The sequence below is a fragment of the Bos javanicus genome, chromosome 26 (genome assembly GCF_032452875.1).
Source record: "Bos javanicus breed banteng chromosome 26, ARS-OSU_banteng_1.0, whole genome shotgun sequence".
In the NCBI taxonomy this organism is placed as follows: Eukaryota; Metazoa; Chordata; class Mammalia; order Artiodactyla; family Bovidae; genus Bos; species Bos javanicus.
Window position 1 is genome coordinate 41,210,394 of NC_083893.1, and position 15,280 is coordinate 41,225,673.

General features: G+C 38.9%; 1 protein-coding gene across 12 annotated transcripts in view; it reads right to left on the reverse strand.

Moving 5' to 3' along the window:
• Positions 1–15,280, reverse strand: part of ATE1 (arginyltransferase 1) — a 161,047-nt gene that overhangs the window by 131,160 nt on the left and 14,607 nt on the right. For 9 of the 12 annotated variants that reach the window (XM_061403686.1, XM_061403684.1, XM_061403692.1 and 6 more), the window contains exons 6-7: positions 13,753–13,982; positions 11,608–11,736 (exon numbers count right to left, since the gene is read on the reverse strand). In XM_061403686.1, coding sequence (XP_061259670.1) covers positions 11,608–11,736; positions 13,753–13,982 — 359 coding nt within the window. Of the gene's footprint in view, positions 1–10,557; positions 10,687–11,607; positions 11,737–13,752; positions 13,983–15,280 lie in introns of all 12 variants that reach the window. The other 3 variants (XM_061403687.1, XM_061403685.1, XM_061403693.1) reach the window with 2 other exon arrangements.

Below are 15,280 nucleotides of genomic sequence, written 5' to 3' on the forward strand. Positions count from 1 at the left end.
TATGACCAACCTAGATAGCATATTCAAAAGCAGAGACATTACTTTGCCAACAAAGGTTCGTCTAGTCAAGGCTGTGGTTTTTCCTGTGGTCATGTATGGATGTGAGAGTTGGACTGTGAAGAAGGCTGAGCGCCGAAGAATTGATACTTTTGAACTATGGTGTTGGAGAAGACTCTTGAGAGTCCCTTGGACTGCAAGGAGATCCAACCAGTCCATTCTGAAGGAGATCAGGCCTGGGATTTCTTTGGAGGGAATGATGCTAAAGCTGAAACTCCAGTACTTTGGCCACCTCATGCAAAGAGTTGACTCACTGGAAAAGACTCTGATGCTGGGAGGGATTGGGGACAGGAGGAGAAGGGGACGACAGAGGATGAGATGGCTGGATTGGCATCACTGACTCGATGGACGTGAGTCTGAGTGAACTCCGGGAGTTGGTGATGGACAGAGAGGCCTGGCATGCTGCGATTCATGGGGTCGCAAAGAGTCGGACACGACTGAGCGACTGATCTGATCTGATCTGATATACCTATTCTATACAAAATTGTCTGGTTTCTCCACATAACTGAAGGAAAATGTCAGTACAATACACCGAATAAGTTTCTAAACATAAGCTGTTGTTATTATTTTCATATACATAGAGTAAGGCTATTAAGAAGAGAAAACAAGTCTGAAAAGCTTCTCTCTAGGTTAAGTTCTGGAAAATTCTTACATCTTTAACAAGCAAAGAATCATTTGTAATTACCATGTTCAATGCCTCAATGCAAAGTAATTCTTATGGCAGAAGAAAAGCATTATCCATACTTCTTAAGCTGTAAACACACATCCCGTGGGGACTGAGCCTGATGTTAAGAGCAAACCTGTTCTGTATCTAGAGCACCACCTGGTGGCTGGAGTGAGACAACAGTCTGGTATTCTCAATATACTACTGCTTCCTTTCAGTTCTCCACCGGGTCAAGAGAGACCCACGGCAACCTTCTCTTTATCACACTTACTGTCTTATCATTTATGCCGGACTCTAAGACAACTTTCCCCAAAATAAATATCCCTCAGAAGTAGAGATCTCCTGATGTGTGAGTCTCTCACAGTAAGTTCTCTGAACTAATTTTAGAAAACACTGCTTTCTGAGAAAGCAGGATAGCATGAAATGACCTCAATCACTGTTAATTTTTAAAGTTATATGATTGCCTGATGGAATAAGCAAAAAAAAAAAAAAAGTATTTATAGATAAAAGAGCATAATTTCAGGGACAACAAACAAAAGGTGGCAAGCGGAAATAAGGCTAAGTGCTGACAGTGTTGAAGCTGGGCAATGGGCACACGGGGTTCACTGTACTATTACCTCTACAAACGCCTGAAATTTTCCATTTTAAGGTTCTTTATAAAATTAAAGTAAAAATACATAATTCAGATTTATTAATCCTACTGATATGTCTTTCAAATAATATGTGAACTTCTTTCCAAAAAATCTTCTTAATCTAAAACTATGTAAAAAACAAACCTCGTTCATCTTTTCTTTTAGAAAAGCCTGTTTAAAGGTTTCTTTAAAAACAATAAACGCTAAGTAACACTGTCACTGTCATGGCTATCTACAAACAAATAGAGAGTAACTGTCTGGTGTTATTCAACTGTGTACTTGTGGCCTAGGAAAACATTTCCACTATCTTCATCCATAGATTCAAAGAGCGCTGTGTTTCAAACAATCTGAACAGAAACAAAGATGATGGGCTCTGTGACCTATGCCAGAAAAGTGACTTTACTGTTGACAAAGACATCGAGCAAGTGGTAAAGCACTTTCATCTCCCACTATCATATTTTCTTGTCACTAACCTGTGAATGTGTGACATAATAAAAGGGAAAGTGAAAACATGGAACGGGGTGACCACGAAGCCTGAGAACCTCCTCTGTGTAATTAGATAAGAGAACAGCACGCTTATAGGAGGAAGTTCTCTGTAGTACAGACCTGTGAAAGTGAAAATGAAAGTCGCTCAGTCCTGTCCGACTCTTTGCGACTCCGTGGACTATACAGTCCACGGAATTCTCCAGGCCAGAATACTGGAGTGGGTAGCCTTTCCATTCTCCAGGGGATCTTCCCAACCCAGGGACTGAACCCGCATTTCAGGCAGATTCTTTACCAGCTGAGCCACAAGGGAAGCCCAGTATAGACCTGTAACAGTGACTTATTAAAAGGAGGCAGGTGTCCACTGCAGATAACAAAGCCACACAACAAGCAGTTCAAGAAAGATCATTGTGAACACATTGGAAGAAGAAAGTCAGAGGAGTCACAACCCAAAGGCAGCATCTGCCCAGCCCCTCACCCCAACCAAGGAGTGGCTGGCAATGAAGAGGGGGCAGATAACAATGGTGCCACCAGAGGGCCCTCCCCGCATGACACCGGATACGCCCAACACACTGCCACACGGTGACTTACGAGCAAATCACTCAAGCCAGGTTTACTTTCCATGCAAAGCCCAAATCCATTTCAGGCAATATACAAAGCTGGTTTATGTCACATGAGCAGAGGATCACAAGTTTGGTTTTGATACCTTTCATTCCTCTTTGTATTCAGTTGTATATACAGTACCTCCAAATTCAAAATGAGAAGAAAAGTTTTTCTGTATCAAACTATCTAAGCACTAAATGATATATATTTTAAAACAAGGAGAGATACGAATATATACTGCTCTTAAAATTTAAATTCCCTTTAATTCTATAATAATGCAACTATGATATGATATACACACATATAAACACAAAATCACATCACACGATTATCCTACAATGAGGACAGAAAGGGACACAGTGTAAGCCAACCTCCTGAGTGCAGACTTCTTATAGACCAGACAAGGTCTAATCTATTGCTGCTTAAGAGTTTTATTAAGGAAATAACCTGAATTCACTCATTAAATTTAATACAGCAGATTCCTATTCTAATTGAGAAAAATGTTGAGTCATTAAAGACACTTTTAGGAAGATTATTTTTAAACCTCATCATTAAAAATATTCCTAGTCAGGACAGCAGTCCTGTCGACTTCATGATCCCTTAGAATCAGATCAGATCAGTCGCTCAGTCGTGTCCGACTCTGCGACCCCATGAATTGCAGCACGCCAGGCCTTCCTGTCCATCACCAACTCCCGGAGTTCACTCAGGCTCACATCCATCGAGTCAGTGATGCCATCCAGCCATCTCATCCTCTGTCGTCCCCTTCTCCTCCTGTCCCCAATCCCTCCCAGCATCAGAGTCTTTTCCAATGAGTCAACTCTTCGCATGAGGTGGCCAAAGTACTGGAGTTTCAGCTTCAGCATCATTCCTTCCAAAGAAATCCCAGGCCTGATCTCCTTCAGAATGGACTGGTTGGACCTCCCTGCAGTCCAAGGGACTCTCAAGAGTCTTCTCCAACACCACAGTTCAAAAGCATCAATTCTTCGGCACTCAGCCTTCTTCACAGTCCAACTCTCACATCCGTACGTGACCACAGGAAAAACCATAGCCTTGACTAAACGAACCTCTGTTGCTTCTGCTTAATTCTTTCCACTTTTCTGTTCCCATCAGCATCAGTCTCTCACCTGTTTCATTAAACTACATAAAATATAAATAAAAAATTCTTTATATACATTTCAGCTTATGATCACAGAGGTCATCCAAAATAAGACACTTCTTCCTAACATCCTTTCCATACTCTAAAAACTAACTAAGGATACAAAAAAAAAAAGAAAAATCCACAGTCTGAGACCAACTCGTTTGGGAGTACTATGGAGAAAGACATTCTCATACTCTGGAGTAAAGACAGTACACCCATGGAGGGAATCTGGCAATAACTAGCAAAATTCTATGAGCTCCTGTCCTTTGATGCACTAGGTCAGATCAAGCAAAAAGCACACCTGCACCCGAAGGCACAGTGACAAAAGTATACTGTCTAAAGCAGATTAGAAACAAGTCCCATGTCCATAACTAGGGATTGCTTCAATAAACCACAGTACATGCAATCAAGAAAAAAAAGCATGATTCAACACACAAAAAGAGATAAAGCAAACACAGGAAACTAACCCATGTTGAATCTAGATGACGGAAACAAGGTACTCAGTATACTATTCTCTCAATTTCCCTTTGTCTGAAAGTCCATAATAAAATCTGGAAAACAATTCAGCCAATGCCTCAGAATTGTAATGCGACTACTGGAGCTATGGCTACAGCCTGTTCTTCACACAGTTTAGAAGAGCTGAGATCTACTGGCACTTAATACTATTAGATAATGGTATTATCTACAACATCAATGAAATTTTAGCTAAAAATCCCATATTTGTATCCTATGGAATTACTTGTATTTTGAAAAACAAAGATTCTTTTTTTTTTTTGAAAAACAAAGATTCTTAAATGGCTGGCTTTATATTGTATTATACAAAAGATAGGTCACAAATTACTCCTGCTTTATTTTATCTAGATAGTATTATTTTCTGAAAATCTGATATCTACCTGAATGATTGAAAACAGTAATGCAAACAAACATACAGAATCATTTATGAAGTCTCATACAATCTCACCCTCTGCAATTATGTGCTACTTTTCTAAAGATGCTACTAAAAAGAACTGACTTGCTATTCTGGATATCAAAGCTATCTATATTTATTTATATCCTCATCAAATCTCTCAGAAAATAACTTACTTCTTGGGGTGCCTAAGTGATTTTATTTTACAGTTACCAACAGAGCTAAAAATGGATTTTCTGCATTGATATGGTTGCTTAAAATTCCCGTTAGTATGCTGACTGTTATTTACTTCAAATGTTTTACAACAACAAAAGCAAAAATGTATTTTCTTGAACATAATTAAATTAGTTTGGCCCATTATATGGACAAAACCACAAAACAGAGAGCTGCTGCCTGGAGCCAGGAAAGCAGGTCAGATCATTTGAACTTTCCAGAGGAGAGCTTTTCTGGCTTTTCTTTCTGTCTCTGAGCACTGGAACACTAGCTGGTTACTCACATAGAAAACAGTAGCCAAGTACAAGGAAAACTCCTACTCCATGACAAGAATGCCACACCTGGAAACTGAGAAGCAGAGCAGCATGCCCACATCAGTTTCTCTAGGCAGCCAGCACCACAGACAGCTGACTCTCTGTGAGCAAGGATTTGCCAAGTGAAGGAAGAATTTCTAGGATAAAAAGCCAGCAAGTAAAGGAGTCACCTGAAGCAGTGACCATCTCCCTACACAGAACTACCATCAGGGCAGCTCACAGGTCTTAAAATTCCCTCTTAATGAGCCCCAAGTTTAATAATCTACCTAAAAAAGATCAGACCTAGGACCAAGCTCCTGATCAGCGCCCTGTTCATAAAGCAGAAAGGAACTGTCCCTGCTCGCAGCTCCAAAGCATGGACACAAGGGGGCGCAGGAGGGCCATAAGAACAGAGACAGACACACACTCTCTCTCCCCTCTCTCCCCTCCCCCCTCCCCCTCTCTCCCTCCCTCCCTCCCCCCCCACCCCAGTCCCCAACTCCCTCTCCCTCTCTCTCTGTCTCTGTCTCACTATCTCTCAAGCTAAACTGTAGGCCAGCTGGTTTACCAGAAGGAAAGTGGAAAAGAGACAGTGGAGAAGAGCCCTGATTGCTCAGCAGGTAAAAAATCCACCTGCAACACAGGAGACACAGGTTCAATCTTTGGGTTGGAAGATGCCCTGGAGAAGGGAAACAACAACCCACTCCAGTATTCTTGCCTGAAAAATCCCATGGACAGAGGTGTCTGGTGGGCTACAGTCCAAAGGGTTGCAAAGAGTCGGACACGGCTTGAGCAACTAAGCATGGGGTCAGGAAAAAACCTCAAAGACTGGCCTCAAGAACTGAAGCTGCAAAGGCAACTAAATTTAATAAATCAAACTAGAGAGCAATTTATGCTCCAGGGCACTGTTGAAAATACAGCAACCAGTCAGCAAATGGTGGAGCCTAAGACCTAGATGTGAAGCAACAAACACTTTAACGGAGAGATCAGGGAAAGAGACAAAGAGAACACTACTAAAACCACTGTCGTCGTGGGTGACTATGCAATGCCCAAGGCTGAGACTTCAGGGAGTATCAGCAGAGGCTTCTTGAATACAAATGCATATTCTCCTTTCTCCTCTGATTTTAAAACCAAATGCATCAAACGATATGTATATAACTGCACTGTTGGGACAGTAACATATAGAAAAGTAAAATATTTGACAACATCATAAAGAAGGTGGATGGAAACAAAGGTGAACTACAGTAAGAAAATTACATTAGATGGTAACTCGAATACACAGGAATAGATGAACAGAACCAGAAATGAAGTTAAGGTTAATTTTAACAAATCATAAATAAATACTTGTTCCTATTTCTCCTCTCAGCTTTATAAAAGACATAAAGTCATATAAGGTAATAACTAAACAATATATATTGAGATCACAACATATATAAATTATAAATAGCACACAAAGTGGGAGGAGGGACTGGAGCTCAACAACAATAGCATTTTATTCCTCACTGGACTCAAGCTGGCATAAATCTGAAGTCACTCCTGTAAGTCAATAGGTATATGGTAAGCCTAGAGCAGCTACTAAGAGAACATCTCAAAAATACATAGTGAAAAAATTAGAGGAACTGAAATCCTACACTAGAAAATATTCATTTAGTGCAAAAGAAAACAGTAAAGAAATAAAAGAAGACAGACATGAAACATAAAACAAAAGTGAAATGAAGACATAAATCCAACTCCATCATTAACAACATTAAATATGGATTAAGCACTTCAGCTAAGTGGAAGAGACTGCTCTCCCTCCAAATTAAAACAAACAAAAAAACAAGACCCAAATACACAGTGACTAAAAGAGACATACTTGAAACTCAAAGACACAGACTGACAACAAAATAGTATAGATATTATCAATGCAAACAGGAACCACAAGATGGAATGGCTATACCAATATCAAACAAAATGGATTTTAAAATAAAAAATCCTACTAGAGATATAGATAATCCACAGAATGGGAGATATTTTCTAATTTTTTAAAAATATTTTTATTACTTTAAAATATCTAATATTTTTCTAATATTTTTTTAAATGGGCAAAAAATTTTAAATGGGCAAAATATGTAAGCAGACATTTACTCAAAGAAAATATATAAACTGCCCCAAAAAGCATGTGAAAAGATGCTCAATATCATTAGCCATCGGTGGTGGCCATTTAGTCGCTAAGTCATGTCTGAGTCTTGCGATCCCACAGACTGTAGCCTGCCAGGATCCTCTGTCCACGGGATTCTCCAGGCAAGATTACTGGAGTGGGATGCCATCTGCTCTGCAAATCAAAACCTCGGTGAAGGGACTTCCCTAGTGGTCCAGTGCTTAAGACCCTGCGCTTCCAACACAGGGGCTTCAGGTTCAGCTCCTAGTTGGGGAATTGTGCTGAGGTGCAGCCAAAAAAATAAACACACCTTCAATGAGATACCACTTCACACCAACTCGGATGACCAAGAATTTAAAAAGGGTAGCACTTTGAAAAACAGTACGGCAGCAGTTCCTCAAAAGGTAAACACAGAGTTTTTATTTATTTATTTATATTTATTTGTTCCTATGACCTAGCAATTCCACTCCTAGGTATATACCCAAGAGAAATGAAAACATATGCCTATTAATACATAAAAACCTGTCCATGAATATCCATAGCAAAGCTTTCTATATAAGCCCCAAATGAAAACAACCCAAATGGCCATCAATGGATGAACAGAGAAACAGAATCTGGTATATCCATACAACGAAATATTATTCAGCCACAGAATGGAATGAACTACTGACACATGCTACAACATGGATGAAGCCTGCAAACGAGCTAAGCGAAAGAAGCCAGTCAACAAGAGACCAGTATGATACAATTTCATCTACCTGAATCGTCCGGATTAAATAAATCCAGGAACAGAAACTGGAATATGGTCGCCTAGAGCTGGGATGTCCGAAGGATAATGAGGAGTGACCACTCTGGGGATGAGGTTTCTTTTCTGGATGATGAAAACCTGGTGTTAGTGATAATGGTTGCATGACTCTGAATATACTAAAAACCATTCAGTCATGTACTTTAAAATGGGTAAATTATATAGTATGTGAATTATACAACGAAGGTCCATATAGTCAAAACACGATTTTTCCAGTAGTCATGTACAGATATGAGAGCTGGACCATAAAGAAGGCTGAGTGCTGAAGAACTGATGCTTTCGAACTGTGGTGCTGGAGAAGACACTTGAGAGTCCCCTGGACAGCAAGGAGATCAAACCAATCAATCCTAAAGGAAATCAACCCTGACTATCCATTGAAAGGACTGAGGCTGAAGCTAAAGCTCCAATAACTGAGCTACCTGATGCAAAGAACCAACTCACTGGAAAAGATCCCAATACTGAGAAAGATTGAGGATAGGAGGAGAAGGGGATGACAGAGGATGACAAGATTAGATGGCATCATCGACTCAATGGACATGAGTTTGAGCAAACCCCAATGAGACAATGAAGGACAGGGAAGTCTGGTGTGCTGCAGTCCATGGGGTCGCAGACAGTCAGACACGACTTAAGTGACCAAACAACAAAACTGTTATAAAGAAATAAAAGCACAGCACAGTCTCAACTTACGAAATGCTATCTCATGCTACTTCAGAGACATGACAAACTGACCCATATGAAAAACAGTATCATTTCAAATATCTCTGAAAACTCCATATGAATTCAGTTAGATACAAGATAAATAAAACACTACAAATGAAGTTAAAAATTTTATCAAAGCCAAATATACTCACTTGTATGAAATCAAAGCACTAAACAGTCACAAACTTTCCACCAGTATGAATTTTCTCTAAGTATGTGATCCTACAAAATAAATCATTAAGGCAAACCTACGAAAGACTGAAGGCAGGAGGAGAAGGGGACGACAGAGGATGAGACGGTTGGATGGCATCACCAACTCGATGGACACTGAGTTTGAGCGAGCTCCGGAGTTGGTGATGGACAGGAAAGCCTGGCGTGCTGCAGATCCATGGGGTCGCAAAGAATCGGACACGACTGAGCAACTGAACTGAACTGATTTGGTTATAATAAAGAAATCCACTATGTATATTTCAATGTAAACACAAGATCAAATCACGTATTCAGAGTCCCGTACTGCTGATGGTAGTGAATGTAAATGTAAGCTATTTTAAAAAACCTCAAATAAACCTTGAGCCTAACTACAACACTGCCCTAGAGCCCGCCTGGATGCTAAGTGGCACTCATCTTGGACTTGGCTCAGATGTCACTTACTTCAGAAAACCCTCCCTCACTCCAGTCTCACACTAAGGTGGCTTTCCTTACTAATCCACCAGCTAACTCGAACAGCATTGGAACTGCTTACCCATCTGTTTCCCCAATGGAATGGATTCCATAGAGGCCTGAAGCCCAAAATTGGAGTCGGGGCTGGGGGAAGCAGTCGAAGTTTAGCGGGAACACATCAGATGTGTTCTGGCCCAACTATCCATACCTGGGAAGCAGGCAGGCACAAGACCAGAATCTCAAGGGTAGTAGGGAAGAGTAATGTGCAGAAAGGAATTAAGACCTCCTGAGAGTATCAAAGGAGACCTGGCAGAATCCATTATCTATAAATGCTACCACGCACTGCTACGGGTCTCAACAGGGAATTTGTGGGAGCACTTCTCAAATCGGAACGTGCACGTGAAATCACCTGGAGACCTAGTTCACAATGCGGACTCTGATTCAGTAGGTCTGAAGGGAAACCTGAGATTCTGTGTTCCCAGTGACACTGATGCTGCTGGTCCACAGGCTACACTTTAGCTAGAAAGGCGCTGGGAGACCCAGAGTCAGCCTTCTCACAGGGAACATGCAGCATTACCTCCTGCCCTATCAACCATCTTTTTTAAGCTAACACATTCTGTGTCATTAAAAAGACACAAAAATCAAAACTTCAATCCTTCTGCATCTGTTGGCATCTTTCTTCCAAGACATCACCGTCCAACTTTGAAAAGTAAGCAATCTCTTACTCATCTACATATCTGCAGCTGGAAAACACAGGCCCTCGGTAAAGGCTTGTCAAATAATGCTCTATACAACCTCAACCCTGGGTGATGGACAGGGAAGCCTGGCACGCTGCAGTCCATGGGGTCACAAAGAGTCGGACACGACTGAGCGACTGAACTGAACCTCAACGCGTTCAGTTTTTTCCACGTGCTTTTGTTGAGCTATACTTGTTCACTGATTCACCTTTCCCGCCTCCCCGTGGGCTGCGGCACACAGCCTGCACACACAGTGCATCCACTGATGTGGGCTGACAGCCCAACGACTGATCTATACACACATGACACTCGGGCTCCTGGAGAGAACACTGAGTAAGAACACATCCTTTTTTTCTGAGGGATTTAAAATGATCACATGTATGACTCGTTTTCACAAAAGTTCAGGAGTACACCCTGCAAGGACCACCAGCTCCACATGACAGATAAGAAAATGGCATGAGAAGGTTATACAGTATGCTCCTTCACAGACAACCTCAGCACAGGAAAAAATGTTTAGTGAACGGTACCTCGGTCTTCCCACATTCATCGGGCGGATCCTGGTGTATGGCCATTTGATACTTGACATACAAAGAAAATGACTGGCTGAAGGACGACTTGAACTCTGGGTCCTCAAAGGAGACAGGTACTAACCTCACCTTCAGAGCAAGGAAAATACAAGCAAATGCTATTGAAACATCTCTAACTGATGACATGCTTCTGAAGGTGAGGCTAGAGTAAGATCTCCGCAAATCCACTGCAAAGCTCAGCACTGGCATTGTTTATAAAATGAGTAAACCTTGGAACAGGCTGACGACCACAGAGCCTGATGCATGAACTTTACACTGAAATTATGAAAAATGTAAACTCACAAGGGCCGGGACAATTTCTTTTATTTGGTTTAATTTTTCCCTTTACCCATGTAATTCTCTGCGTATAGCAGAGTCAATACTGTTGCTCATGGTAACTGACACTAGCTGTCACTTCTACTAAGGGCTTTTTCCCCTTCCAGATCTTTCTTGGGTAATTTGATTTATAAATTATAAATCAAGGACTTCATATGAGAACTTCAATTAAGACATGCTACTATCCATTCTAGTCCTACTCAGTTGTATACAGCCTGTACATCAATAAAGAGTAATTTAGCTATTAGGAACTCTCTCTACTCACGACTTCTACATGGAGATAAAGCATGTTAACTGTGCTGGGCAAAGTATGGCTACCATAAAAACTGGGATTTTTTTTAAAACTTTTTTTTCCCAATAAATATTTTAACTTAGAGATCTGTTTTCCACTGAGTCTTAAGTAAATGCATCTAAACACAGTGATTTTTAAACAGAGATACTTCATTTTATGTGCTACTTTTCACATTGAAATTATACATAAAAGGCACTTAACATGGCCTGTGGTAAAATCTGCACTTTCAGAATGTCCATTATTCCACAGTCCTATCTCTTTGCAGATATACTGCAAATTGAACATAAATAAAATGCACCGCATATAAACCAAGAATTCACACAGTGATATCAAATAGAGGGGAAGTTTCATTTGTTCAGAAACATAACACTTGCCCTGCTGACCTGGCTCACAGTTGGTTTATCGGGCGGGTCCCTGTGAACAACCATCTGGTAACGTTTATAGACCTGGTAAGACTCCTGAAATGTGGCTTTGAACTGTGAACTTGGTGGAGATGATCTCACCACCCTCACCTTCAGAAGGAGGTAAAAAACAATGTTCATTAATTCATTTATTTATTCCATGGAATATGCATTAACAGTTACTCCCACCCTCAAAGACCCAAAAGTTTCAATACAAATATTAAAGCAGAAACACGTAACAGCAATATTTTAACTCTAAAGATCAACTGTTAATAAATAGAGAAAAATGCTATTTCTCCAAATTATAGACTCATTAACAGAGTCTATATATATATATATCTCATTAAAGGCAGAGGCTCCTGCCCAAACTCTAAGACTAAGCTCTGACTGAATTATGTAAGACTGCCTCAGCTATAAAACAACAGATTAGTTCTGGCATTCAAAACACAAACACAAACAAATACTCTTTAATATTAGCTGTACACAACTTACCTTTAGTAAAACAATTCAAAAGACTGAACATCTGAATATACTTTTTGGACACTCATTCATACATTATTAACCCCAAACTTACAACTTTTTAATGTAAGTATAAAAGACAACTTTCAAAAACTGTTCCTATTTCATAGCAATTCCATAGCATACTTTAAAAAGACTCTAAAGTCAGGTTCCCTGTACACAAATCTCAAAGTTATCATTTTAGTCAAGTGAATAAATTAACCTCTCAGTGCCTTAGTTTCCTCATGTAAAATGAGGATGCATTACACGCGGTAACTGTACATAGTAACGGATGGCATTTCTTTAATCTTATTCACTAACCAGTTAAAATATGTTAGCAAAACAGAATAGTAAAATACAAAATCAAATGTAATGTAATAGAAAGGCCTAACCGGAAACTTCTTGTTTGTGCCATGAGGAGTTGTTCTCATGAAAGAGTGACATCTAATGGATAACAAAAATCCATCCATTCTGGATATCATATTAAAAGAACAAAAGCTTATAACACAAGGAGCTTTATGACAACCTACAGGGTGGGAGGGAGGCTCAAGAGGTTGGGGACACACGTGTACTTTTGGCTGATTCACACTGTCATATGGCAGGAACCAATACAACACTGTAAAGCAATTATCCTCCAATTAATTAAAAAACTAAAAGCTGCCCACTTAAGTGTTGTATTAGGTGAAACCTGCTGCCCTGAACACATTACTAATAAAGCTAAAAGACTCTTCATAAAGTATTTTAAGTGGTAAGTTCCATTCTTTTTACAATTTGGGAAAGACAAAGTTAATACCAACAGAGCAGCCAAGGAATTATAATAATCAAAATTGTCAAAACTTATGTCTAAGAATATATAGTGTCCTAAGGTTTAAACTGCGCCAAAGTAAAATTTTGACATCAAGTTTTCAGTGATAAGTGATATTCTTAGATGATATTAAGCTATCAATTCCAAGGCTGACCAGTTACTAACGAAGTAGGAGAATATAATGAAATCATTATGGCAAATGTTATAGAAAAAAATTTTATAAACATATCAAACTAATACTGAAAAACCTAGACTTAACCTAGAATGTAAATCGACTTGGGAAAAATAAGAGGAATACTCTAAAACTATTCATATTATGTCTAAACTGTCAAAAAAAATAATAAACTGTCTAAATTCAGACATATTTATATTTATAATATGTCTAAACTGCTGGCTTGCACAGGTAATACCATTTGTTCCCTTGATCAAGACCAGAATATCAAAATCAATGAAACAGTGATTTGCCTCCTGTGATCTATTTCTTTCACTACCTAAACCAAAACTGCCAAAAATGAAATTTTAAATAAGTTATTTAAAAATTTTTCACTCTAATGAATAAATTTCAATTAAGGTATACAAAAAGCCAGAGTACCTCAAATAATAACAACACTAAAACTGGACTTTTCACAACTTTAGTAGCCACCTTTTAAACCTTAAGAAAAAAAAGTTTTCCTCAAGAGGCAACTAACTTAGTAAATATTAAGTGCCACTCCATCCCAGTTCACTTTAATTTCCCATTATATAAACAGTAAAACATCAACTGTATAATCAAGTGAAAAGCAACAAGGTAATCAACAAAAACAAAAAAATGTCCTCCAAGGTACCTCTAACTTGTGTGATGCATTCTCTGGTAAAGATTCAAAAATTAAATCTTCAAGTGACTTGGGTTGGTTGGATTTAGTCTTTGGCGGGAGCGAAGATGAGGGCTGACATTGAGCTTGGAAGCCCTCGCGTTCTCCAGCTGGGTTCTGCTGCATGAGTTTTAACCTTTTCCTCTCTTTCCTGATTTCCTTTGCTTTTCGACATGGAGGCTTACTCAAATCTGCGCCTCTGCCTAAAAAGGAATTTTAAAACAGCAGATCAATCACATTTGGCTCCAGAAATATTTTTCAAAAATCTCAAAGGTTCTACAGAACCAGTCCAAAGAGTTCCAATTGTTAGGTTAGCCTTGAGTGGAGGTCTCAGAGGTTTCATGGTGTAGACCTCTAAGTCGATCTTTAAATTTATCTCAGAAGAACTGCCAGAGAAAGTAAATAGCAACAGAAACTTCACAGGCAGCTCTTTGAGACCCCATGGACTATAGCCCACCAGGCTACTCTGTCCATGAGATTATCCTGGCAGGAATACTGGAGTGGGTTGCCATTTCCTTTCCCAGGGTATCTTCTCAACTCAGGGATCGAACTCACGTCTCCTGAATTGGCTGACAGGTTCCGAACCACTGAGCCACCTGGGAAGCCCCTTATTTTAATTTAAAAGAGCAAATATCAAGCTGACAACCCTTTAAAATATAAAAAAATGTTTACTATTAAAAACTACAAAATTGAGTCAATACCCTTTAATCTAGGAAGCTATTTTCAAGGAATCTATTCCAAGAAAATCACAAGAGATAAAGGCTAACAATGAACGCAAATTAAAACTTCAAAATAATCAAGATGCCCAGTTACAGAACAACTGCATCATTTTTAAAATAAGCAACAGAATATCAAACAGCCATTTTAATTACTTTAGAAATTTTAGGGGTTCTGTCATTATTCACTATTAAAACATTATATATTATACAATTAAATACTTAGGAAAAAATCTGAAATATACTACATTAACTGCCATTTTAACAGTTAAAAATGTTTAACAGTTTAAAAATAAAGAAAGGATTTTCCCTTTTTTTTGGTAGTGTTCTCTTTTCTCCCAATTTTCTAACATTACACATAATTTTTTAAAACTATTAATAAAGAAAAATGGTTTTATAAAAATTTAGGATCCTGAAACACAGTATTTACAAATCATAAAAAAGTCAATCTTATACAGAAGAAAATTAAGACCAAGAGTGTTAAGAGACAGTCAGAGACCAAGACCTGGTCAAAAGAAACTAGTTTAATGAGAAAACAGTGATAATGAGACCAAATTACAACTTCATTAACTCAACTAAAAACAAAATGTACCTTTAAAAAAATGACTTTTTAATAACCCGTAACAAAAAACTAACTCTATAATTAGCCATCACTCTGCTGCCTTAGAAAATTCATTTTCTTTGGCCAGAGAAATGTGTCATTTCTCAAATTTATATGTCAACCATATCCCAATAAAACTAGAAGAAGAAAAAAAAAGACTGCCATCATGAGTCAATAATGTTTC